This window comes from Arachis hypogaea, chromosome 19 (assembly GCF_003086295.3).
Source record: "Arachis hypogaea cultivar Tifrunner chromosome 19, arahy.Tifrunner.gnm2.J5K5, whole genome shotgun sequence".
NCBI classification, from domain to species: Eukaryota; Viridiplantae; Streptophyta; class Magnoliopsida; order Fabales; family Fabaceae; genus Arachis; species Arachis hypogaea.
The window spans coordinates 141,163,266-141,188,069 of NC_092054.1; the positions used below are offsets into that span (position 1 = coordinate 141,163,266).

The 24,804-nt window shown below is 35.9% G+C and overlaps 4 protein-coding genes across 4 annotated transcripts; 2 read left to right on the forward strand and 2 right to left on the reverse strand.

Annotated features, from left to right (window-relative positions):
• Positions 1 to 666: 666 nt before the first annotated feature.
• LOC112777565 (conserved oligomeric Golgi complex subunit 1) lies at positions 667 to 6,336 on the forward strand. Its single transcript, XM_025821966.3, has 7 exons — positions 667 to 1,590; positions 1,949 to 3,445; positions 3,658 to 3,852; positions 3,938 to 4,218; positions 4,554 to 4,733; positions 4,882 to 5,056; positions 5,588 to 6,336. The coding sequence occupies exons 1-7, from the start codon at positions 844 to 846 to the stop codon at positions 5,753 to 5,755; spliced, it is 3,243 nt and encodes a 1,080-aa protein (XP_025677751.1). The 5' UTR covers positions 667 to 843; the 3' UTR covers positions 5,756 to 6,336.
• Positions 6,337 to 13,084: 6,748 nt separating this feature from the next.
• LOC112776485 (uncharacterized) lies at positions 13,085 to 15,838 on the forward strand. The gene is made up of 5 exons (XM_025820673.3): positions 13,085 to 13,915; positions 14,546 to 14,667; positions 14,783 to 14,823; positions 14,937 to 15,035; positions 15,431 to 15,838. Exons 1-5 carry the CDS (start codon positions 13,375 to 13,377, stop codon positions 15,609 to 15,611), a joined length of 984 nt encoding a protein of 327 aa, XP_025676458.1. The 5' UTR covers positions 13,085 to 13,374; the 3' UTR covers positions 15,612 to 15,838.
• Positions 15,839 to 17,158: 1,320 nt separating this feature from the next.
• On the reverse strand, positions 17,159 to 20,760 carry LOC140182373 (uncharacterized). The gene is made up of 4 exons (XM_072228557.1): positions 19,078 to 20,760; positions 17,878 to 18,597; positions 17,585 to 17,712; positions 17,159 to 17,525 (listed from the first exon to the last, which is right to left on the reverse strand). The coding sequence occupies exons 1-4, from the start codon at positions 20,758 to 20,760 to the stop codon at positions 17,159 to 17,161; spliced, it is 2,898 nt and encodes a 965-aa protein (XP_072084658.1).
• Positions 20,761 to 20,919: 159 nt separating this feature from the next.
• LOC140182374 (uncharacterized) lies at positions 20,920 to 21,486 on the reverse strand. Its single transcript, XM_072228558.1, has one exon. The coding sequence runs from the start codon at positions 21,484 to 21,486 to the stop codon at positions 20,920 to 20,922; it is 567 nt and encodes a 188-aa protein (XP_072084659.1).
• Between the last annotated feature and the right edge of the window lie 3,318 nt (positions 21,487 to 24,804).

A 24,804-nucleotide genomic window follows, 5' to 3' on the forward strand; every position in this document is an offset into this window, starting at 1 on the left:
GAAGAATATTATACTTTGTATTTCTTAATTGATTGAATTGAATTGTATTATGAATGTAAAACTAAATATATATAGAAAACGGAATACATAAATTCAGCTCAACAGAATAAATAAATTCAATCATCATAAAAAGGCGGTGCCAGAAGAGCTGCAGCTCCAATAAGCGTTACAACGGGATGTTTAGAACGGTGAAGTTTCCGTTGCAAATGGATCTGAGTGACATTAAGATGAGGCAAGAACGGAATGAGCCCGCGCCATTGGCGAAGTTTCCGTCGGAGGAAGGCTGCAGCATTTAAGACCTCTGTACTATGGCATTTCTTATTGCTTATTACCTAACAAGTAAAGATGTAGCTTATCATATGCAAAAACTTAAGATAAATCCAATTATGATTCTAGAATCTCAAAACCATATCCACCCAGCTCCTTTTCTTGTTTTCTCTTATAGTTGGAAACCACCTAACACTTAAGTTTAACCATTGGCTTGGGGACAGGGGCATTACTGCAACTCAAATTAGTATATTTTTCCTTCTCATCAACACACATTGACTTCCAGGCATTTCATATTGGGCCTAAAAGCCCATTCAAAAAATGAGTCTAAGCCCAACACCATGATCCGGATCCAAACCCGAATCTTGACCAAAACGATGCCGTTAGCACTTATTCTACAAAATTGTCCTTATAGAAACCATTACCCTGTCTCTTCCTCCGCTTTGCTAAGTGAACCTTTCCCTCTCAATTTTTTCCCACTCTTTCTCCACCGCATAACCACCTTTCTCCGCACCGTTCCTCGCCGGAACCTCCAATGTCAAACAAATAAAACCCTAAACTATAACCACCGCAACCATGAGAGTGTCATCTCCCGCTGCCTCATCGTCGCCCTCGCCGCGGCATCCGCCAACCACCCCACAGCATTCCACTGACCGCATCTCCACCGCCGGCTACCGCGATGCGGAGTCGCTGTTCCGGACAAAGCCGATCGCCGAGATCCGTAACGCGGAGGCGGCGACGCGGAAGCTGATCGAGGACAAGAAGGAGGAGCTCCGGCAGCTGGTCGGGAACCGCTACCGTGACCTCATCGACTCCGCCGACTCAATCGTCCACATGAAGGCTTCGTGCAACTCAATCTCCGCCAACATCTCCGAGATCCACGGCCGCATCAATTCCCTCTCCGCTTCCTCCTCCATTTCCCAAACCAACAGCTCCCAAACCAAGCTCCATTCTCAGTCCCGAGCCTGGACCTACGGCGTGGCGTGCCGCGTCAAGTATCTCGTCGATACGCCGGAGAATATTTGGGGATGCCTCGACGAAGGGATGTTCCTGGAGGCCGCGTCGCGATACGTGCGTGCCAAGCACGTGCACCACCGATTATTCTCGGCCAAGGACGATGGGGGTGTTGGCGGTGGCGAGCAGAAGAACAAGATCTTGTCAAATTTCCCGCTTCTGCAGCACCAGTGGCAGATTGTGGAGAGCTTCCGGGCGCAGATCTCACAGCGGAGCCGTGACAGGTTGCTGGATCGCGGACTTGCCATTGCCGCTTATGCCGATGCGCTGGCCGCCGTGGCCGTCATTGACGAACTCGAGCCTAAGCAGGTAAATTGGTTCTTTTCTCAGTTTGAATTGGGAATTCGGGGTGGGGATGCGGGTGGCGTGGAGGGCGGGTGTGTGTGCACATTTGATTGTTTGAGTTTGTGGATTTTTTTTTTTTTTTTTTTGAGGTTTTGTTAGGTAGTTAGTTGTTGATTTGGTGGGTATGAACTGGTTTTTTGGATGAAAAACAGGTGTCAAACTGGTGTGGACTTGATTAGAGTGTAGACTGAGTATTAAGTTGGAGATGGGGTGTAAGGGAGTGTGTTATTGCTCTGAATTTTTAGATGTAGGTGATTTATGGTTTGGGTAAGTGTGTGACTGTTAATTTGGTGGGAACGAACTGATTTGTGGTTAAAAGCAGGTCTTGAGCTTGTTTCTGGAATCAAGGAAGTCTTGGATATCGCATGTTTTGGGTAATGCTGGTGCTGGTGATGCTTCCTCTTTGGTGGTTTCTGTCTTGTGTGATGTATTAGGTATAATTCAGGTCAGTGTGGGTCAGGTTGGTGAGTTGTTTCTGCAAGTGTTGAATGATATGCCCCTTTTCTACAAAGTCATTCTTGGATCTCCTCCAGCATCACAATTGTTTGGTGGGATTCCCAATCCAGAAGAGGAAGTTAGGCTTTGGAATTCTTTCCGAGATAAATTAGAATCAAACATGGTAATGCTTGATAAACGTTACATTGCTGATACTTGTTTTACTTGGTTAAGGGAATGCGTAAACAAGATAAGTGGAAGGAATTTGGTTGATGCCATTGGTACTGGCCGGGATCTAGCTTCTGCTGAGAAATCAATAAGGGAGACAATGGAAAGTAAACAAGTTCTTGAAGGCAGTCTAGAATGGCTCAAGAGTGTCTTTGGGTCTGAGGTTGAGTTACCTTGGAGTAGGATTCGGGAACTTGTCTTGGAAGATGACTCAGATCTTTGGGATGAAATATTTGAGGAAGCTTTTCTTGGCAGGATGAAAGCAATAATTGACTTGAGATTTAGGGAGTTAACTGGTACTGTTGATGTGATGAGCTCGATTTCATCATTAGGGGACACTTTTGCCAAGCTGAATGATGTTCAGGTTTACTTGAACAGACCTTCTATGGCTGGTGGAGTTTGGTTTCTAGAATCCAATTCTAGAAAGACAGGAGCTGCTTCTTCTGTGTTTAAAGTCCAGCCTGAGGAAAATGAATTTCAGACTTGTCTTAATGCCTATTTTGGTCCTGAAGTAAGTCGAATCAGGGATGCAGTGGATGTTTCTTGTCAGAGCATTCTTGAAGATCTTTTAAGTTTCTTAGAATCTCCAAAGGCCTCTAGAAGATTGAAGGATCTTGCACCTTATCTACAAAGCAGATGTTATGACAGTGTCTCTGCTATATTGATGGCACTGAAAAAAGAGCTTGATAGTTTATATGCCTCTATGGAAAATGGCATCAAGGAGATTCCAACAACTGTCACTGTTGAAAAATCACTTTTCATTGGACGATTGTTGTTTGCATTTCAGAACCATTCGAAGCATATACCCTTGATACTTGGTTCTCCCAGATTTTGGATCAGTGGGAATGCATCTGCTGTTGGGAAAGTCCCTTCTCTGGTGAAACATTCTAGATTTGGATCCGAGCCTTCAGGCTCTGATAGTCCAGGAAGACAAACAAGCCTTGGCTCTAAAAGGCAAACTTCATCTGCTGCAGCTGCCTTGCTTGGAGCAAGAGAAGGTACCACCCATGAATTGGAAGAACTCAATAGAACTATAGGGGATCTTTGCATTAGAGCTTACAACTTATGGATATTATGGCTATCTGATGAACTTTCTGCCATTGTCTCACGAGATCTCAAACAGGATGATGCTTTATCTTTGAGTACACCCTGGAGGGTAAGCACATTTGCTTTTATAATTCGATGAGTTAATTTATTACGAGTTTGTAGATTTACTTTATTTCTAGTTGATACTGAGACAATTTGAATTGAAATGTTTTTAAAATAAGTACTGGATCTCAATTATCATCTCCTTTGCAGTTATATATAAACAGATCTCATGGAGTAATAGATCCAAGAAGCTTGCTTATTTTTTGTTTGCTTGAACAGGGCTGGGAGGATACCATAGTCAAGCAAGATCAGTCTGATGAGAACCAATCAGATATGAAAATATCTCTTCCATCTATGCCTTCTCTGTATATCATTTCATTTCTATTTAGAGCTTGTGAAGAAGTTCATAGAGTTGGAGGTCATGTACTTGATAAGAAGATTTTGCAGAAACTTGCATCAAGACTATTGGATAAGGTAGTGACTTATATTATCCTCTCAATGGATACATGTATATGTGCTTGCACGTGTATATGTACAGTAACTGTATTTTATTAAACAGGTGATTGGTATCTTTGAGGAGTTCCTTTCTTCTCAAGATAGTGGTGCTCATCAATTGTCAGAAAAAGGAGTCTTGCAAGTTTTGTTAGATGTAAAATTTGCCACTGATATACTGTCTGGTGGTGATTCAAATGTGGTTGGGGAATTACATAGCAACGCAAAGGCAAAAGTATCTGTCAGGAGGAAGCAGGACCAAAGTTCGAAGACCTCAGCCATTAGAGAACATTCAGATCAGTTATTAAACCGCCTTTCTCAGAGGCTTGATCCTATTGACTGGCTTACGTAAGTTTTCTTATTCTTTTGTTCAAGGTTTTTCATTTTTTCCCCTTGTAAATAATATTTGTTGGAAGCAATTTACAATCCATGAATAGATGGTTTATGATAACTAAATTTGTTAAATTACTAATCCTGATTTTGAAGATGTCATGATTTGTCAAGCAACATCCACCATTTAATGCTTATATGGTAGCAGATACTTCTAGATACTTAGGCTCCATGGTTTAAATATGGGAGGTTGAAATGTAGTTTTTGTTTGTTTTCTTGTCTCGAGAGAATTTGTAGTATCCTTCTTTCTGTTGGTCTGGTAATGATTCTTTTATCTGAATTCGTATGTGAAGGTATCAACCATATCTATGGGAGAATGAGCGGCAGTCATATCTGCGACATGCTGTGCTGTTTGGTTTCTTTGTGCAACTTAACCGAAAGTACACTGACACTGTTCAGAAACTCTCCACTAATTCCGAGTCTAATATTCTTAGGTGTTCTACAGTTCCCCGTTTCAAGTACCTCCCCATCAGGTCCGTGTGATTGTATATCTTAACCTAGATGCAATTGTTTATGCAATGACTATTTTCATTTTAGTCTTATAGAGAAGTTCATTAATTTTTACTAAAGTTAATATTTAAAAATAAATCTTATTACAAACATACATCTTGATGAATCCAGTGCTCCGGCATTGTCCTCTAGAGGGACAAAGAAGACATTCACTCCATCATCAAATGAAATCTCTTCAAGAAGTTCGTGGAACTCTCTTACCAATGGAGAACTTCATCAGAATATAAATTTGGATGACAACTCAAGTCGCGGGGTGGCGACACCATTCCTGAAGTCTTTCATGCAAGTAAGTTCTCAGATTTTGGTACAGTTTTCTTGCTTCAGTGCAATCTAAGGCTGCACATTGTTGTATTACCTGAGCTTTTTGCTAAAAAGTTTTGCATGTTGGTGCCTTGCAGCTTTATTGAATTTGCTTATCATTGACATTTAGGTTATGTTCTAGTGAAAGAGATGAGTTGCTTTATGCACTGTAGAGCACAATTTTATGAAATCTTAATCAATAAGCCAAATGAAGATATGGAATAATGTTTTGTCCAAAATCTACAATATTATCGAGCTTTAAAAGCTTTATATGGGTAATTAAATTTTGATATTCGTTGTTTTGCAAAATTAACTTCATGTGGGAATTTTTAAATTAACTACACCTAACATTATTCTCGATTCTGGTTGACTTTTACAAGATCTCATTTGGCAGTTGGCACAGAACCACCAATGTTTCACCATTCAGATATATCCAAGTTTGCTGTGGAATATGCTTGACTTGCATAGTTTTTACGTACTTGATAGTAGTTGATACCATTTTTATGTTATATTCTAGGTTGGAAGCAGGTTTGGGGAGAGTACCTTTAAATTGGGATCCATACTAACTGATGGGCAAGTCGGCATTTTCAAGGATAGATCTGCTATGTCTTCGTTTGGAGACATGCTACCTGCTCAAGCTGCAGGTCTTCTTTCATCTTTCACAGCTCCCAGGTCAGATTCTTGATGAGCGCCAGACCGAAAGATACCTACTTGCGCATTTGCAAGAGTCTCATTGTTGTATGAGTATGAATGATTATCTCCCCAAATCACCCCCACTTGTCATACCACCATTAAAATTAGAGAAACAAAAGAATCATATTTAGCAACTATCTGAAGTAAATGGAACAATATGCTCTGGGGAATGAGGTTCTTTAATGTTGACTTCTGGGGTCTACATCGTTTGGCATGAAATCGGCTGAGTGATATGTTATATGAATGCCCAAACTTTAAAGCCTGAAGGAACTAAACAACGGATTGAAGAGCAAAGAAAAGAGTTGCTGGCAAGTTTTGTGTTACTATTGGGTTCAAAGGAAAGCTGAAATGGTTTCTTGCTAGTGTCAGTTAAGAGTTGAGAGCTGTTATAACTCGTGGCTAATGTCTTGCGTTGTTCTGATTTTTAGGCCATGTCTATAATCTCTGTATAAATTCAAACATTATTTTCTGTTAAATTTTTATTTTTTATTTTTTATTTTGAAAAAAGAAGGTTCCCATTACGGTGTACTATGTATTTTAAATGCTTATTCAATGAAGTAAAATTCGTAGGTATAAGCGGTTGTTTGTGTATATTTAGTTATTTACTCATTTTCTGTAGTCAACGAAATCTCCAGTTTTAAGCATTAAAATGTTCATTCCCAAAACAAGAAAGGAAAAAAGTATTACTAAAATTCGTGGTATTTATGAAATTAATGCAAAAGGTCCTTGCACAGCCGAAAAGCTGAAGAAATATAATAGTACCCCTACTTATTTGTTGTCACATGGGAATGGGATGGACGCATTCATCTTAGTGAAAAAAAAATGGGATCATCCTCGAAAACTGCGAGCTTACTCATTGCACACCAACCCTATGAGTCTACTATTAACGCAGAGTCGGATTTTTTATTTAGAGAAACTCTCACTCTTGCTCGGTTGCTCCAACAACTTTTAATATTTTTAGGTATGTAAAAGTATAGGGAATCAATATATTATCTACTAATTTATTGTTAATAATAATTAATTATTATATTTTAAACACATATATAAAGAGACACATCTAAAAACTATATTTATAAAGACATTTTTATTAAACACAGTCATAAAAAAGATATTTTTATTAGACATATCCATAAAGACACTCCTATTAAACACAGTTATAAATAAGAATTGTCAGAAGTTGGCAGAAATACTGTTGATAATGTAACGGAATTGTTTAGGTATTATTTGACTAATATAAATATTAAATTATTTTAATAAATAAATTTTATTAATTTATATGTATACATTTTAAAAAAATTAATATAAAATATATTAATTATATATATATAATTTTAATATATATAAATATAAATTATTATTGATAAAATAATAAAATATAATAATATTTATTGACTATGTAATATTACTCTTATAAATTGGTTTTGAGATATAAACACAGCTTAAAAGATACCAAGTGTTTGTTTACTGAAGTTTATATATGATTGAAATCCTTCAAATAGTCATTTAATTTTAAAATTGTTTTATATTATAAAATTAATTATACAAAAATTAATTTCATGTCAAAATATTTTAATTGAAAATTCTTCTATTATATAATTGAGAAATAATATTAAGATAATATGCGTTGTTTAAATTGCAAAAAAAAAATTTTGTATAGTTAGATTAATAAAAATTATAGGAATTAATTATATATTATATAATATTTATAATTCATATAAAAAATATAAAAAATTTAAAATAATTTTACTTATTATAAAAAACTATAAATTTTCTTATAATTATAAAAAGAAAAAATAATACTTATTTCTTCTGCAAGATGTTTAAATGATATTTTTTTTTCGGTAAAACTAAAATACCATATACTTTTAGTCTATTTGATTAAAATAAACATCAATAATCATTACAATTATATATTTAAAGTAGTGATAATTATTTGGTTGACTCAAATAATAATAATAATAATAATAATAATAATAATAATAATAATAATACAATAATATATTTATTAGTACTGTAATAAATTTATTTATTTTTAATATTTATCACATAATATAAATATTTACTTGTTACAAAAATAATTAACTTAAATTTTTTATATATTTAATTATTATTAATTTGATAAAAAAATTATTATTGTTGCAATATCTTTAGTTTAGTTTAATATTTTATCGCTAATCATGAAGTATATAAAATATTTTAAGTTAGGTATTTTTATAATAATTAAAATATTTTATATTATGTGATAAAATATTAAAAATAAATAAGGTTTGTTCCAATATATTATTATTATTGTTGTTAATATCAATCAAATAATTATTATTAATTTATATATATAATTATAATGATTATTGATAAATATTTTGGTCTAATAGACTAAAATATATGTTATTTTAATTTTTTAGGAGAAGAAATTGTACATTTTATAGATAGAAGAGAGAAAAATGTCACAATTATTTAGGCATTTTGAAAAAAAAAAAAGTGTCATTTTTCGAGTTAAGTCTTAAAGTCTAAAATTGTATTCGAGTTTTAAAACGATCTCTTATAAAATAGAATATTTTATATATTTATTACATTTAAAAGCTAAAATTTGGAAAGGATTATATATTTTCTTATCCTAAAATCCGTATGTATGCCGATACAGATTTTTAAATATTTTAAGAGGTGCGAGCTTCTTTAAAAATGGTTCGATAAGTCTTTATTCCAGACTTCCTAGAGTATTTTAATTTGCTTACTTGCTCGTTGATTCAGCAAAATATAAAAAGGTAAAGTATATTTTTTCTTTTGAAATTTGTTAAAATTTTAAAAATATCTAAAGTTTTATTTTGTTTTAATTTTATTTTAAAAAATTTTTATTTGTATCAAATATATTTTTGACCGCTAATTTTTCAAAAAAATTAGAATGAATTTAGCAATAATTTTACAAGAATAATCTTCAGTACAAGCAAATCAGATATAGTTGTCATGTATTGGATTAGTTTTAAACTTTTTGAAAATTTAGAGTATATTTGATTTAAATCAAAAATTTCAAAAACAAAATTAAAACAAAATAACACTTAAGAGTATTTTTAAAATTTTTAACAAATTAAAAAATATATATATTTTTTCCAATGTAAAAAGTTAGCTGTTTCTCTTTGGTTTCTTCGCTTAGAAATTTAATCGAATATTTTCTTGCTAGCTAGCACTAGCAGCTTGTTGGCAATTGAGATTTAGAATTATCCATACTAATGACACTAAGATGCTTATCACTTTCTTTTTCAAGAACATTGTTTGGTTCTTGTCCATTTTATAATTAACGATACACATGTTACTTGTCCCTGTAGGTATGAATTCGGTTTAGTCTCAAAGTCGTGCAAGTAACGTGCAATTTTGCCCGGGAATAAGATTTTGTGATATCACAACTTACCATGCTTTTAAACTAACATCCTAGCATTTTTATCAATTTTCATATGGAAAAAGAAAAGTCAAGAATGAACAATTTTATTTTATATTGGTTATTATTTTTTGTCAATAGTTCAATACTTTTATTCTAATAGTTCAATAATATATTTTTATTAACATTTTTAAATATTATTGATTAATTATTAGCCAAAAATAATAAATTTTTGAGGTAATGACCAAATCAATACTCGAAAGATTCAAACGCTGACATTTTAGTACCTGACTATTGTTATTGATAAAATAGTACCTGAATGTTTTAAAAATTTGCCAAGCGTGTCCTGGTGCTTGCAGGACCATGGCTCCGGCGAGTAAGATGCTTACGTGTTCACCGGTTTTTGCTGACAAGAGAAATTTATTTTGAGTTGGAATTTATAATTAAAAATATTATTCCAAACCCTAATCCCTCCCCCTCCCTCATCGTAGCCCCCTTTCCCTTTCCCTTTCCCTTTCCCTCTCCATCGCAGCCCCTTCCCTCTCCCTCCCTCTCATATCATCTCATCTCATCTCATCTCATTTCTGCAATAAAAAAGAACAACAATCTAATATCTCAAAATTCCATCTTTTTCAAGCAACTACAAAGCAAAACTTTTGATTCTCTCTCTCAGATCAGAGAAGAACAGGACGAGAATTTGAAGAAGAAGAAGAAGAAGAAGCTACAATTCCTGAACATCCCAAAAATATGTTACCTTTTCTTCCTCTTCGCCTTCTCTCTCCTCTCCACCGCCACCGCCATCTTTACCGTCACTTCCATCTACACCAACAAAGCTGTCTTCTTTTCCTCCACCATCTCTGCAATTCCCAAAATCTTCAAGCGTTTGTTCATCACTTACTTCTGGGTCACACTTTTGATGTTCATCTGTAACTGTCTTCGTGATTTTCTTAGTTTTGTTTATTATAACAATTGATACACAGAACTGGTTTATGCAGTTTTTCACGTTATTGTGGGTGTGTTGGTTATTGTGAATTTGGTGGGATTGTTGGTGCAGAATATTTTTTACTGTTTGCAAGAGTTACCATCACCAAGGAATTGATAAGAGTGTTTTACATAATCATCTTGGTAAGAAATTTGGGGGATTTGTAGGTGGATTTTTTCTTTTTCTTTTTTTTTTTAATGTAATTGATGGAATATTGTAATACATTTGGAAAGAAATACAAATGGTATTGGTAGATTGTAATTTGAATTGTGATATTGTGTTCTACTGTGCATGCTTCTATGTGCCTTTATATGATCTGCGATGGGAGGGAGAGGGAAGGGGGCAGCGATGGAGAGAGAAAGGGAAAGGGGCTGCGATGAGGAGAGAAAGGGAAGGGAAGAGTGTGTTGGGGGGCTGCGATGGGGATGGAGAGGGAGGGGAGGGGGCTATGTTGGGTAGGGGAGGGCTGCGATGGGGAGGGAAAGGGAAGGGAAGAGTGTGTTGGGGGCTGCGATGGGGATGGAGGAGGAGGGGAGGGGAGCTACGTTGGTAGGGGAGGGCTGCGATGGGGAGGGAGATGGAGGGGGAGTCTGCGTTGGGGAGGGAGAGCTTAGGGTTTGAGGGATGGTTTGCCATGTCACCAAAATACGGTGGCCATGTCAGCATTGTATTTGCCGGAGATTTGCTCCGGCGAGTTCGGGGACACGTTTGTCAAATTTTAAAATTTTTTAGAGACTATTTTGTCAATAACAAAAGTCAAGTACCAAAATGTCAGCGTTTAAATCTTTCGAGTACTGATTTGGTCATTACCTCTAAATTTTTTTAGCACTCTAATATTATCCTTTAAATCTTATGGTTAATAGTACAATCTTTTTCTTTTGTTTTTACCTATGAAGTACGGACATTTTTTTTATTTATCACGGATACATTTTGGACACGACACTCGTTTGACGTATCTTCTGTGTCCAATCGTGTTTCAATAAAAGATAAAAAAAAAAATTCTGGACACACCTAAATATCATGGTGTCAGCATGTCCAGCCTTATTTTTAATATATATTCTTGAAATGAATTTAGAAATAGTGTATATTATTAATTATTAAAATAAAAAATATTTTAAATATTTTATATAATTAAAAATAAATAATAAAAATAATTAATTAATTTATATTTTAATATTAATAAAATACCAAAATACCAATATAATTTATTCAAAAAATATATTTTATATTTTATATATATGTTGTGTCCCCGTGTCCTATAAGAATTTCAAATTCAAATTCATGAGTCCGCGTGTCCCATATCATGTCGTATCCCATGTTCATGACAGTATCCGTGTATCATACATTAATTTTAATATCAGTTTCACTATAAACATGATTCATAATAGAACACAATAATATTGTTTGATATATATAGCCAATCTTACTTAATAGGATAAGGTTTTGTTATTATTATTATAATAACAAAATTATCCGTTTATAATATATATAAATATGATTAATTTAATAATTAATTTTTTTATATTTATATAATATTTTTTATATATATAGGTAAATTTATGTACATTTTTTTTATATAAAATTAATAATTAAAAATAATTAAATAATTTAATTAAATATTTTAATCATCTAATAATACTTATCGATTAACTTTACTTAAAATAATTAGACATAAATCTTTAGCATATATATACGTTCACTATTTCCCGGCTGAAATCTTTTGTAATCCATATAGTTTTAACTTCTATATATGTGCCAGAATATAAAGTTATAACGTGTGACAATTGTGACATGGTGTTTCCTTTATAACGCAAATATACGTGATACGTTGCGGATAAAATCTCTAAAGAGAAAATGGAATCTTTCGCATAATGTAATTGTCCTCCTCACAAATTAAAGAATTCAGACAGACAGCAACTAAAAATAAAGAACAAAATTATTGATGCGTGTAGTAGTAAAAAGTACCTAATAACCAAAATAAACTACAAAAGTAAGACATTAGTTCTTTTTATCTCAATTTTTTTGTGATAACCAAATTATCATTTTATTCTTTGTTAAGAGCCATATTCTAATAGGTTACAATTGTTTTTCTTAGCCTTTTTTACGTGTTTTATTGACCAAACGATATGCACGCTACTGTGGATGAAGATGGGACCATCACAGTCTAGTAGTCTTACACAGCAGCACAAAGAAAGGAATATCCTTTATTCGCCGTAATTATCTTCGACAAAAGAAAAAGTAAAAAAAAAAAAAAGAAAAAGAAAAAGAAAACTACCAGAATAGGTAAGCTAGCGATTAGATGATTCTGGACTCTGGAGCAAATTTTTTTTTTTTTTGAATTTTCAGATTTACTGATGCTTGCATAAGAATCAAATTCAAAAAAGGAAACCAAATTATGCCGCATGTGTTCATCTGCTAACAATACGTTCAAGTTTAATACCAAAGTATAATTCTTTATATTAATTTTTTTTACAAAGGATATTAAACTTAATTATTCATATGAAGCTTGATAGCAAAAGTCTTGATATTATCATAATATAAATAAACTATACCCTTAATATATTTGAAAGAGAGCGTTGTTATGTACTCATCTTTAATTTTATAATAGTAAAAATTTACATACAGTTATATATATATAATAATTTAATTAAATATATTAAAATATTTAATAATTTTTTATTAATAACTTTATGTAAAGATAATTATACATAAATTTTTATATTTTATAATTTTACCTGATGTAGTACTTATACGATGCAAAGATATATATTAATGAATATAAAATAGTTTTGTATGTTGCATTTAATTAGTTTATAATAAAGTATAGTAGTTATTTCTCTAATGAGCTATCCTAAATAATTTGATAACAACAATGAATAAATTAAAAAAAATTAGTTGCCAAATAGGCATGTGTTAATTAGCTCCAACAATAGCATTTGAAATATACCTCAAAATCTGAGACCCCACCTAACCCCAAAGTGGTTGCCTTTTTGTTTTTCTATTATTTCTTTCACTTTTACTTTTTCTCATTGTTATGGTTATTGTTATTCTCTCTATCTCGTGTGTCCAATAAAGCATGCTTCGCCGTCACACACAGATACACGTTGTTGTTCTCACCAACCAAAAACCCCTCTCTGCCTACTAATTCCAATTCATTCACCACCACCACCATGGGTGCGTAGGATAAGCCACTGCACACGATAGTATCATCATTCATCCACTACTACACTACGCACTACCATTCAACCGCCAACAATCCATGCTCAGAGGTGTGCTCTGCGCCACACGTCCCAAGCCTTGGATCCTCTCCGCCGCCATCCTTCATGCATCTCTCCACCACTCCTCCGCTCGTCTCCTCCATGCTCCGCCGCTTTTTCCCCAACTCCTCCGACGAACGGACGCCCGTAGACACCACTCCAGTGCCTGCAATCATGGCGGAGATTTCGGCGGCGGAGGTGCGGCTTCGATATGGCACGCAATCATGCCTTGTGGTGGCGGAGCCGGAAGTGGCAAGAAGCTCCGGCATCGCGGCGTGGTGGCGGTGCACCACCACGACCACGAGCTGAAGGGCGAGGGATCTTGGAACGTCGCGTGGGACGCGCGGCCTGCCAGGTGGCTCCACCGTCCCGATTCGGCGTGGCTCCTGTTCGGTGTCTGTGCTTGCCTTGCCCCACCGGTTTCCTCTGTCACCGATCTCGAGGCTACGCCGCCGGCGACTGCGACTGTGGTTAATCGCGACATAAATCCCGAGGGACAGGGAGTGAAGGTTGATGGACTCTCTTCTGATTACAGAGTCACTGGTTCGTTCATTCTTATTTCAATTTCCTCTTTCTGTTTCCTGATTTCATATCTGACCTTTTGTTTTTTCCATCAAGAGACAGTGATTAACTATATACGAGAGGCTGATATAGTTGTTATTTTTTGTGTGTTGCATGGTTGTTTTTAATTCTATAATATGAAAAGTGTTTGATTGCATGAGTAATGTGTAGATAAATGAACTATGCTTTTAATTTGGGAGTATGCAACTTTTAACAATGATGGTCACTTTATGTAAAATAAAACCCCACTTTTGTCTTTAATGAATGATTTATTTCCTTTTCTTTAATTTGTTTGTTTTAAGGAAATTTGTTATATGTTGCTTGTTTTGGGGTTGCTTTTCCTTTAGTTTGTGTTTGTGCTAGAGCTTTTTTGTTAAAACTTCAAAGAAATGCAAAGCAACCCTGTATAACCTTTGAATGATTTAAGACTCTTTTTTTTCTTTTGTTAAAAATCGTTAGGACTGGTTCTCTTGAACCACAACCCTTTGTCCTCTTTATACAAGCAACATGAAGAGCTATTCTATTTATTGTATTTATGGGGTTGTAAGTTAAAGAATGTTTGTTATATTTATTGAACTATTCATTTATCAATTATCTCAATGAATGGTATAGGCGTGCTTGCTGATGGTCGATGTCTTTTTAGAGCCATAGCTCATGGAGCTTGTTTGAGAAATGGGGAAGCAGCACCTGACGAGAGGCGCCAAAGGGAACTTGCCGACGAGCTGAGAGCTCAGGTAAGATCTTGCTGTTTGAAATGCAAATAAGATAGTTCTATTTGCTTTAGTACACTTATTTTTTAAAAATGATCTCTGTAACCATGGTAGACCGTTATGCCATTGTTTTATTTAGGTGGTAGAAGAGTTGATGAAGAGACGCGAGGAAACTGAATGGTAGGATTTGTCATATATGATATGATATAATATATATATATATATATACAAGAATTTGTTGGTTTATGTTTTCAATGACTTTATTATTTATTATTCCTGTGTTGCTTCCTTAGGTTTATAGAAGGGGACTTTGATACATATGTAAAGAGAATTCAGCAGCCTTATGTATGGGGCGGGGAACCTGAGTTGTTGATGGCTTCTCATGTTTTGAAGTGAGTATTAATTTTTATAGAATTTGATTTCTCTGTGTTGGTTCTACTTACTTGCTTGGTTAAATTTGCCTTGATGTCATGCCTAGACAGTAGTTATCTTTCATTAACAAGAATTTGTTGTTGTTAAAAAATGAAATTCAAAAACTACAACGAATCATCAAGATCCTTGTTTCTTACAATTTTTTAGTACCCAAGTCTCATAAGTCACAAACTTTTAGAATCAATCTCAGAACAAACCACAATTATTTTGAAATATGATACAAAAAAGGCAGATGTGTTTATCTGTAGATAGATATAAAATTTATTGTTCTAATGCTACTGCTAGGATTCAGTGAATATGCTTTCTGTTTATTTCTAACATTTGTGTCTAATAATACACTCTGCATAAATAATAGGACACCTATCTCAGTCTTCATGAGGGACACAAGCTCTCTTAGTTTGGTAAACATAGCTAAATATGGGGAAGAATACAGGAATGAGAAGGACGTGTGTATTAATGTGTTGTTTCATGGGTATGGCCACTATGACATATTGGAGACTTTATCAACCGAGAGTTGCCTGGAATCAAGTGCATAGAAGTTGATGGTATTAGGAATACACGATGTTGCAATTAAGACTTGTCTAGCCATTTTTCATTTTCAAAGAATTTCTAACGAATTGAGTAGCTTATTGAGATTGTATTTACAAGAGACTTGGATCCAAGCAACAGGCTTGTGCAATTTTTGTAACTTCTTTAGATGTTTGAAATTCGACACAATAATTTTTATATAACGGAAAAAAAAAACGAAAAATAAATTGAAAAATGTTCAAGACTATCAGAATTTATTGTTTAATAATTCTTTTAGTTTAGTAATTTAACAATATATTTTTAACTTATACTTTTAAACATTGATGGTTAATTGATGAATAAAAACAAAAATTGTGATGATTCTCTAATATTTTTCAAATAATTTTTGTTACCAATAATTGTCTTGATTCACTTATTATAAATTGTCTGTAATTTGAGTTATTATTTTAAAATGAATTACGACATGTTTAAGAGGGAAAAAAAATAAGTGTTGTGTAATTATTTAAATTTTCAAAAATTTTCTGTTAGCAGAAATATTATGTACATTAAAAATTAAACATCAAATTAGTTATCATGTATTTATACAGAAATATATTGTTAATTAACTCACTTTTAATATATATTTATTGTATTTTAATATATATTTTATAGATGTAGTAAATTTAGTATTGATTTTTTATGTATATGTAATATAGTTGTTCTTTTAATTGTGTGGACAATGTTAAAGGTTCTTTCAAACTTGTCAATTTTAAAATTAAATGAAAGTTTAGAATCATTGAACAAATACAAAAGATGCTATATTTTTATATGCTTTTATTTTTAAATTAATTTCATTAATCTATCAAAATTTATAATATAGTGTTTCAACTTTAGAAAACATTGTTTGTTAACGTTAGAAAGATTTTATAAATATTTTCTTAGTTATTTCAAAAACTAATTGTTTTTTTATATGATCAAGATCAATCACGTTCTTAAAAAGGATGAAATGTCATTTTTATCCCAAAATATATATATATAGTGTGTGGATCAAATGATCTAAAAAGTGAGAGTTCTTAGGTATAGAAGTTGTTTTGTGCAGAAAGTGTATGGAGGCTTTTCTCAGCCAATCAGATTTTACTATAAATCTAAGGGTTTAGTTATTATAAATCTAACAAATTTAAGTTGTCGATTGTTCAGTTTATTTGTCAACTTAAACAAAGATTGAGAATTTGAGTATTGCCTCATTTTCCTTAAAGAAACTTAAATTCGAGAGATACTGAAAAAAAAAAGCTAACAGCATCTTTTTTTTTTTATTGATGAATTGGACAACTTCTAATCCTAAGCATTATCCACTCACGCATACTTTTTTTACTGATTAACAAAATCTTTTGCAAAGCTTATTGATTAGATTTGTTGGACATAATATATGTTCTTTTTTTTTTTGGACGTGGCCTTGGGCCAGCCAAACAACCCAGCCCAAGGCACCTGAAGCTAAGATACCCATAACCCACCCAGACCCACGCCCGACCCGGATACAATTTGACCCTCAACACCTCAACCTGGACTTCTCCATCCTTCACTGCGAGCTATCCAGCGTTGTGTTCTCCTCCTCCAGCGATTGTGCATGTTCGTGATTCCGAGCTCCTCCTCTCCCATTGCCTCTGTCGTCCCTAATCCTGAAGGTTTCGTGCTGAAGTAGGCCGTTGCTGCGCCTCACGACGGGTTTCTCCTCCTGATCTGCGTCCCCTTGCCTCCTTCCAAACCCCGTTTCGCGCGCTGCTCCTCTATCCATAGCCTTCAATCGGATCTGCCTTGCAACCTCCATCGGATCCTTGGGTTGAAGATCGCTACCCACTCTCCGGCATACCTCCTTCTGAATCTCTGCCCGATCGACTGCGCCTCCTCCTCTGTCCTTATCTGCTCTATCTGAGACTATCTTGTGGCTGTCGTTGGTAGGTAGGTGCAATATTTTGAGGCGATGGTGCTCCTTGATTATCTAGACTGTTGGTGAGCTAATTTGTTGCCATCCCTTGGAGTCCAGGTAACTCCCACATTTGGAGCCTCTTCCAGCAGTTGGAGAATATCTCGAATAGCATCTGCTTCCGCTATAGGCGATCTAGCCTTGATTGCCTGAACCAGAGGTAAGCTGTCAGTTTTAATTATGCAATTGGGTATCTGAAGATTCTTAATAAGTATGAGTGCTTCTTTGTATGCTTGAGCTTCCGCAATTCATGGTGATATTGTCTTGAATGTTGCTGTTGTCCTAGTTATGACTTTTCCTTGCCAGTCCCTTACTACTGCTGCTAGAGCTGTTGTACTGGTATCCTTGTGGAAAGCTGCATCTGTGTTCACTTTCAACCTATTCTTTGGCGGCGGTCTCCAGGTAATTCTTTTTCTCACACCGCCCCTGCCTGTATCTAGACTGTTTGCTATACTGGATTCCTGTGTTGCCTTATGAAATTCTGCTGTTAGATATTCTGATTGAATTATTACCTTTTGTGAGCTGATTTCTGTTTGCTGGAATATATGCTGGTTCCTTGCTTTCCATATGCACCAACAAACACATCCTAGCTTGCATAAAGTTTTCTCTTGTTCACTCCCTAATTCAGTCTTTATTCTTTTGATTTTATCCATTATCCATTCTCCAAAAGATCTTACATTATAGGCCGTAGGAACAATTTGAATATTGGATCCGAACCACACTGCTCTAGTCCACGGACACAATAATAGCGCATGTTCAATTGTTTCATCCTCTTCCTGACATATGCTGCATGTGAGCGTCGTTGTAATTCTCCGCTGGTGCAGATTCGTGTTTACTGGCAAAATTCTATGCACTGCTTTCCATAGAAACATTCTAACCTTTTGAGGCACCGGTAATCTCCAAATAGCTTCCCAAATCTCCCTCCAATCTTGACTAGTCGAAGCCTTGCAGATTCTTCCCTCTTCCTTCGAATCCTTCTCCTCCTTAGCGACATGATAACCGGTTCTCACAGTGTACTGTCCATCCTTTCTGTGCTGTCAAACAAAGTGATCCTTCTTGTTGATCAGGCTAATAGGAGTCTTAGTTATTAGTTCAGCTACGCTTTCATGAAATATTTCTTTAATCTTGTTCCTATCCCAACCCTCCCCTTCTCTAATCAGTTCACTCACTTTTCTAATACCTCCTGCTCCACCTCTTCCCAATTTTTCTATCCCTACCGTCCAATTTTCTTTCCAAATATCTACATCTGCTCCATTCCCTATATTCCAACTTTCTTTCCTTCTAAGGAAATTTCTTCCCTCTAGCAAACTCTTCCATATCCATCAAGCGTTCCTACCTACTCCCGCCTCCCATAGGCTACAATTCGGGTAATAAATAGTCTTTAGAGTCCGAACCCATATAGCATTCTCCTCTTTTAACAACCTCCAAGCTTGTTTAGCTAGGTGTGCTATGTTCTGGCATTCTAAATCCTTGAATCCCAAACCTCCATTTATTTTGCTTTTTGTCATTTTTACCCAACTCTTCCAGTAAATGCTTCTTTTCTTACCATTGCTTCTCCACCAGAATCTGGCTATTCCTGCTTCAATTCTCTTACAAAAGGATTTGGGGAATTTAATGATATTCATATCATAGACAGGAATCACCTGTATTACTGCTTTTATCAAAACCTCCTTTCCGTCTTGATTTAATAGCTTCTCTTTCCATCCTTGCATCTTATCCAACATCTTCTCATGTATCCACTCCAATGCCTTATTCTTGGATCTTCTCCATCTTGCTGGTAGCCCTAGATATCTTTCCGGATCATCCCATGATGCCATTCTAGTGATCTCCTCAATGTTCACCCTCCTTTGTATTGATACATGCCTTCTAAATATCAGTCCGGACTTGTCTGTGTTAATTCTCTGTCCTGATGCCTCTGTGTATTTATTTATAGTTTGGATAAGTTGATAAATCTCCTCTTCTTGTACCCCTGCAAAAATAATACAATCATCAGCAAAAAGTAGGTGAGTAATGACCGGTGCTGTTGGAGCAAGCCTAATTCCAGATATAAGATTTTCCTTCCTCGCCTTATCCATGAGAATAGTAAAACTCTCAGTAGCCAAAATAAATAAATAGGGCGATAGGAGATCTCCCTGTTTGAGACCTCTCTGTGGAATGATCTTGGTTGATAGCTTGCCATTTATTTTGAATCTATAACTCGCACTCTTCACACAACTCATCATCAATCTGACCCAATCTTTGCTAAAACCAAACTCTTCCATTACCCTTTGTAGAAAATTCCATTCCAGCCTGTCATATGCCTTGTTCATATCCAATTTGATGGCTATGTCATTGCTTTCATGATTTCCTTTTTTGTTTAACTTATGAAAAGCTTCTTGCACAATTACTATATTGTCCTGTATAAGTCTTCCTTTTACAAAGGCACTTTGGACTGGAGATATAATAGCATCTAAAACTCTCCTTAACCTCCCCACCAAGACCCTCGTCACTATCTTGTACACGAAGTTGCAACAGCTTATGGGTCTAAGTTGATTCATGCTTTCCGGTTGACTCGTTTTAGAAATCAACACAACATTTGTTTCTCCCAAGTCCTCCGGTACGCTGCCTTCCTTAAAAATCTGTTTGACTACTCCACACACTTCTTTACTCAAAATATCCCAGTGTTGTTGAAAAAATAATCCATTTAGTCCATCTGGGCCTGGAGCTTTTAAGCCTCCCATGCTAAACACCGCTTCCTTTATCTCCTCATCAGTGATGTTCGCCATTAACTCCTCATTCATCTCTCTTGTGACTCTCTTAGGAATTTCTGTTACACACTCCTCCAAGTTCCTATTTCCTTCCGATGTAAACAGCTTAGTGAAATGTCTTTCTACCAATCTCATGATATTTGCTTCCCCTAGAATCCACTGTCCTGTCTCATCTCTCAATTTGTCAATTCTATTCCTAATTCTTCTCTGAATAATTGTCGCATGAAAGAAGGCTGTATTTTTATCGCCCCACTTTAACCATTTCAGCCTTGATCTTTGCCCCCAATATTTCTCTTCTTGTTTCCATAGCTCTGATATTTGCTTCTTTAATTCTCTCTCCCTTCTTTGCTCCTCTTCTGTCATACCTGCCTCTTGAATTTGATGTAGTTCTGTTTTCTTCCTTTCTATCTCTTTATCTGCTCTTTTGAACTTCCTACTGCTCCATTCCATTAACTCCCTAATGCATCTGTTCCTCTTTTTTGTGAATTGATTCCAACAGTTTCTACTACCATCTTCCCATTTTCAGCTCCTTTTGATGACCTCTTTACACTCCTCATGTTCTGCCCAATAGACCTCGAACCTGAAATCCTTTTTTATCCGAACTCGCCACTATGTATCCAAAATTAAAGCACAATGATCCGAAGTAACGGCCGAAGAGGCTCTTAAATTGACATTCTGATATATTTGCAACCACTTCCAATTCACTAACACTCTATCTAGTCTTTCCCTAGTGATAACATTACTTCTTGGATTACTAAACCATGTGTACTTACTGCCTTTAAGATCAATATCTATTAAACCATTATCATCTACAAACCTTCTAAACATTTCTAAATAAATTCTAGATTGTGGATGAATGCCTACCTTCTCATCTTGATTTAAAATATCATTGAAATCACCCAAATAAGCTTGAGGTACTTCCTTACTCATGTTGCTTACCGTAAGCTCCTGCCATAGTCTCCTTCGCTTTTGAAAAACTGGATTCCCATACACGAAAATACCCTGCCAATTCAAATCATTGTTAATGTTAATATTTGCTTTAATGTAATTATCACACCACTCGTAAACATTAATATTAGTATTAGATTTCCATAACAAACTTAGACCGCCGGACAAGCCCCGGGATTCCACGCAAAACATGTAGTCAAACTTAAGCTTTCTTCTAACCCTATCCATTTTTTCCTTTCTAGCCCTAGTTTCCATTAAAAACACTATTAACGGCCTTACTTTTTTACATATCTCATATAACTCAGAAATTGTCGGGGCAACCGCTATTCCCCGACAATTCCAACTTATAATACTCATGGCTGAGGTTGGGGCATGTTAAGGCCCGCCTCCTCAGCCATATGTGTTCCCCTACTCTGCCTAGACACATGCATAGCTAACTCAAACTCCCCTGTGTCCACAGTTGTATTGCCATTCTTCATTTTCTTGTGCTCCTTGTCCTCTTGTTCCTCCTTTCTGTCCTTGTATGTGAGCCTTGGCACCTGCCAGTTCTCTTTTTTCCTTTTCAGACTCAACTTCAATTCCAATTTCTTGGCTAACGGTGCTTCCTACTCAACTTGTTCTTCAGCTGCTTTGTCTTCATCTTCATCACTTGCTAATTCCACAAAGTAGACATTTTCACCCTGATTAACATGTTGACTAACCAAATTCAACTCTCTGTTCTTTGTCTCCTTAGATGGCTTGCTCAGTTCATCATCAGGCATTCCTCTTCTCCCCACTTCCTGGTGATTCATACTCTCCATTCTACCTTTACTAACTTGTTCATCCTTCTTTCTTCCTAACATGAGCCTTTTTAATTCCTGGCCTATGATTTCTTTTTCTCTTTTATCCTCCTGCCCCAACTTCCAGTCTTCAATTTTGTAGCTGTTCACCTCTATTTCTTCTCTTGGGTTTTTATTCAGCCCACTCCCTTCAATATTCTCTGCTTGCAAAGGATTTAAGTCTAAGATGGGCCCAAAATCTTTTCTTAGTCCATTTTCACTTGACTTCTGGGCCTCTTTCCCCTTTTGTCCCTTCTGGGCCTTTGTGTTGATGGCCCATTCATTCTTTCTTTCTCTTATATCCATAATAAGATTTTTAAATTTAAACACTGCTCCTAGGTCAAACAGCATATCCCTATCATCCTGAAATTCGGGGATTTTTGATACTCCCTCTACCTGCTCTCCTGCTTCTGCCATTTCTTCCTCTCTCCTTGTTTGGTTTTTTCATACGCTTTCTTCCCTGATTTTCTACTACGGTGCCTGCTCAGCCCTTATCCTACTCTCCTCAGAGCTTTGTTCATCACCACTCTCCCGTCTAGGGCCCATTTGCTCACGCGCCTGTTCCTCCTCTGCCTCCTTCCCTCCCTGTTGTTTTGAAGTTCCTCCTCTCATGGTTGGATTTGGTCTAAATTGGGTTATTCCCAATCCTGGTAAGTACTTCTTCTTGGATGGGTCCCAGCAAGCCATTGCTGTTGGGTTTTTGCACGATTTTTTCTCGTGTCCTAATATACCACAATTGAAACAGTAGCTGTCTGGTAGCCTTTCATACTTGAAGAAGACCCACAATGGTGGCATTTCCTCTCTGTCGAGTCAGAATCCTGTTGGCAGAGCCTTGGTTATGTTGATGCTAACCCTTATCCTCAGATACGATCTCCTAAGAACGCCATCGACTTTTGGATCTTCTGCCTCAGCCAAAACCCCCAGCATCTCTCCGATAACAATGCCTGTCTCCTTTTTCATGAGGTCATGTGGGATACCATGCACTTGGATCCAAAATTCCATGAAGTCATGATCCACTTCAAACACCGATTCTCCCTCCCTCCATAATCTGAGGTTGACCATGTTTCCTTTGACATTTCAAGGGCCGTTCTGTATAATCTGCAGCCCTCTCTTCCTGTCCTTAAAGCTGAATAACAATTTTTTTGATCTAATATTAGTAACTGCCACTTCTTGTTGGTTTCTCCACATTCCCAGTAGCGCATTCTTGTATGTTTTGAAATTTATCTCTTTCTCACTTATTACCTTCCCTACTACATTTAAGCAATCTCTCTTGTACCCTAACTCTCCAGGTTTGTTGAATTTGATGACTTTTCCTTCAATGCTGTTCATATTGTGAATTTCTTAGTAAAATGGTTGTCTATTTCAGGTTTCTCAGCATTGTAGAAGGCTCAGATTTCTCGTGCAAGTTTCTCATGATTGGATCATGTGTAAATAATTAATTATGGTGGACCAAGTTGCATGATGTAGTTTTGGAGACAACACTAACCTGTTAACCAATGGCCCATACACAACTAGATCTAGTAAATTTTACATGTGGGTACTTCACTACTTCTCACATGCATGGTGAATTTAATGAATTTGGATCTTCTAAATTTTGAAGTTTTATTTTAGAAAGTAAAATGTGATCTCTCACTCTTAAATGGTTTCTCTCTCATACTTTTTCTTGGTCCTATTTATAAAATAAATAGTAAAAGATCACATTTTTTTTCTAAAATAAAATTCAAAATTTAGAGGATCCAAATCCAAACTTAATAGATTCAGTAAGCAAGCAGTGTGTGATAAACTCAAAATTTAAAAAGTTAAAAACATGTTCTTATCTCCAAACTTTCCCCTACATTTACTAGGATTGTTTATGGTCTGATTTTATTCTGTTTAGGTAGAATACTCATCCAAATAAAATAAATCAATTTATGTGTTTCACTTTCATTATTTAAACGATTTTTCCATCTCTAGGTATTATTTAGGGATAAGTACTTTTTTGGTCTCAAAGGTTTGAGGTCAAAATCAAAATTGTCCCCAACCTTTTTTTGTTATTAAAATCATCCTCAACGTTACAAAACATTATAAAATCGTCCTTTTCTACTTCATTTTTATTTTTTTTTACCAAATTACCCTTATTAAATAATAAAAATAATTAAAAAATTATAAAAAAATTATAAAATAAAATAAAATAAAGAAAGAAAACAAATGGAAGGGGAAGGGGGAATCACGCAGAGGGTGGGGGAGCAGGGAAAAAGAAGGGAGAAGGGGAAGGGGGGAGGTCATGCCGTCGTTTGGGCTGCCTCGGAGGTGCACCCGCCGCCGCCCTTGCGTCCAATCCGCAGCCACCGGCCGTCGCAAGCTTGCATGGAGGCACCGCCGCTGCCGTCCAGCTCCCGACCCTCCGTTGTTCGCTGTTCGAGTTCTCCCTGCCTCTTCCCGAAGCCGCCACTTGCCCCTGCAAGCCCTAGCCGCTTTGTCCTCTGTCTCGATTCCAAGGGAAGACCGCTACCAGGAGTGGTAGTGGATTAGTCACGCACTTCTCCCTTTCGCGCCGTGAAATCACCGACGGCGGCTCTGCTCCTCACATCGTCATCAGTGGCGGTTGTCCGCGGGTTCGGCACCTCCCAAGGAAGAAACTGAGCCATGTCCCGTCGCCATCGAGCCTTGTTGTTGCTTTTGCTTGTCTGCTTTTGCTTTTTGCCTTTTGCTTCTACTTCTACTTCTATTTTTGCTTTAGTTGTTGCTT

Coding starts and splice junctions, on each gene's coding strand:
- LOC112777565 (XM_025821966.3), top strand. CDS start 844: ATGAGAGTGTCATCTCCCGCTGCCTCATCGTCGCCCTCGCCGCGGCAT. Junction 1,591..1,948: donor ACGAACTCGAGCCTAAGCAG/GTAAATTGGTTC, acceptor GGTTAAAAGCAG/GTCTTGAGCTTGTTTCTGGA. Junction 3,853..3,937: donor CATCAAGACTATTGGATAAG/GTAGTGACTTAT, acceptor TTTATTAAACAG/GTGATTGGTATCTTTGAGGA.
- LOC112776485 (XM_025820673.3), top strand. CDS start 13,375: ATGCTCAGAGGTGTGCTCTGCGCCACACGTCCCAAGCCTTGGATCCTC. Junction 13,916..14,545: donor TTCTGATTACAGAGTCACTG/GTTCGTTCATTC, acceptor TGAATGGTATAG/GCGTGCTTGCTGATGGTCGA. Junction 15,036..15,430: donor ATGGCTTCTCATGTTTTGAA/GTGAGTATTAAT, acceptor CATAAATAATAG/GACACCTATCTCAGTCTTCA.
- LOC140182373 (XM_072228557.1), bottom strand. CDS start 20,760: ATGGAATGGAGCAGTAGGAAGTTCAAAAGAGCAGATAAAGAGATAGAA. Junction 18,598..19,077: donor GCATTTACTGGAAGAGTTGG/GTAAAAATGACA, acceptor TTTGTTTGACAG/CACAGAAAGGATGGACAGTA. Junction 17,713..17,877: donor CAACAGCTCTAGCAGCAGTA/GTAAGGGACTGG, acceptor CCTCTGGTTCAG/GCAATCAAGGCTAGATCGCC.
- LOC140182374 (XM_072228558.1), bottom strand. CDS start 21,486: ATGGATAGGGTTAGAAGAAAGCTTAAGTTTGACTACATGTTTTGCGTG.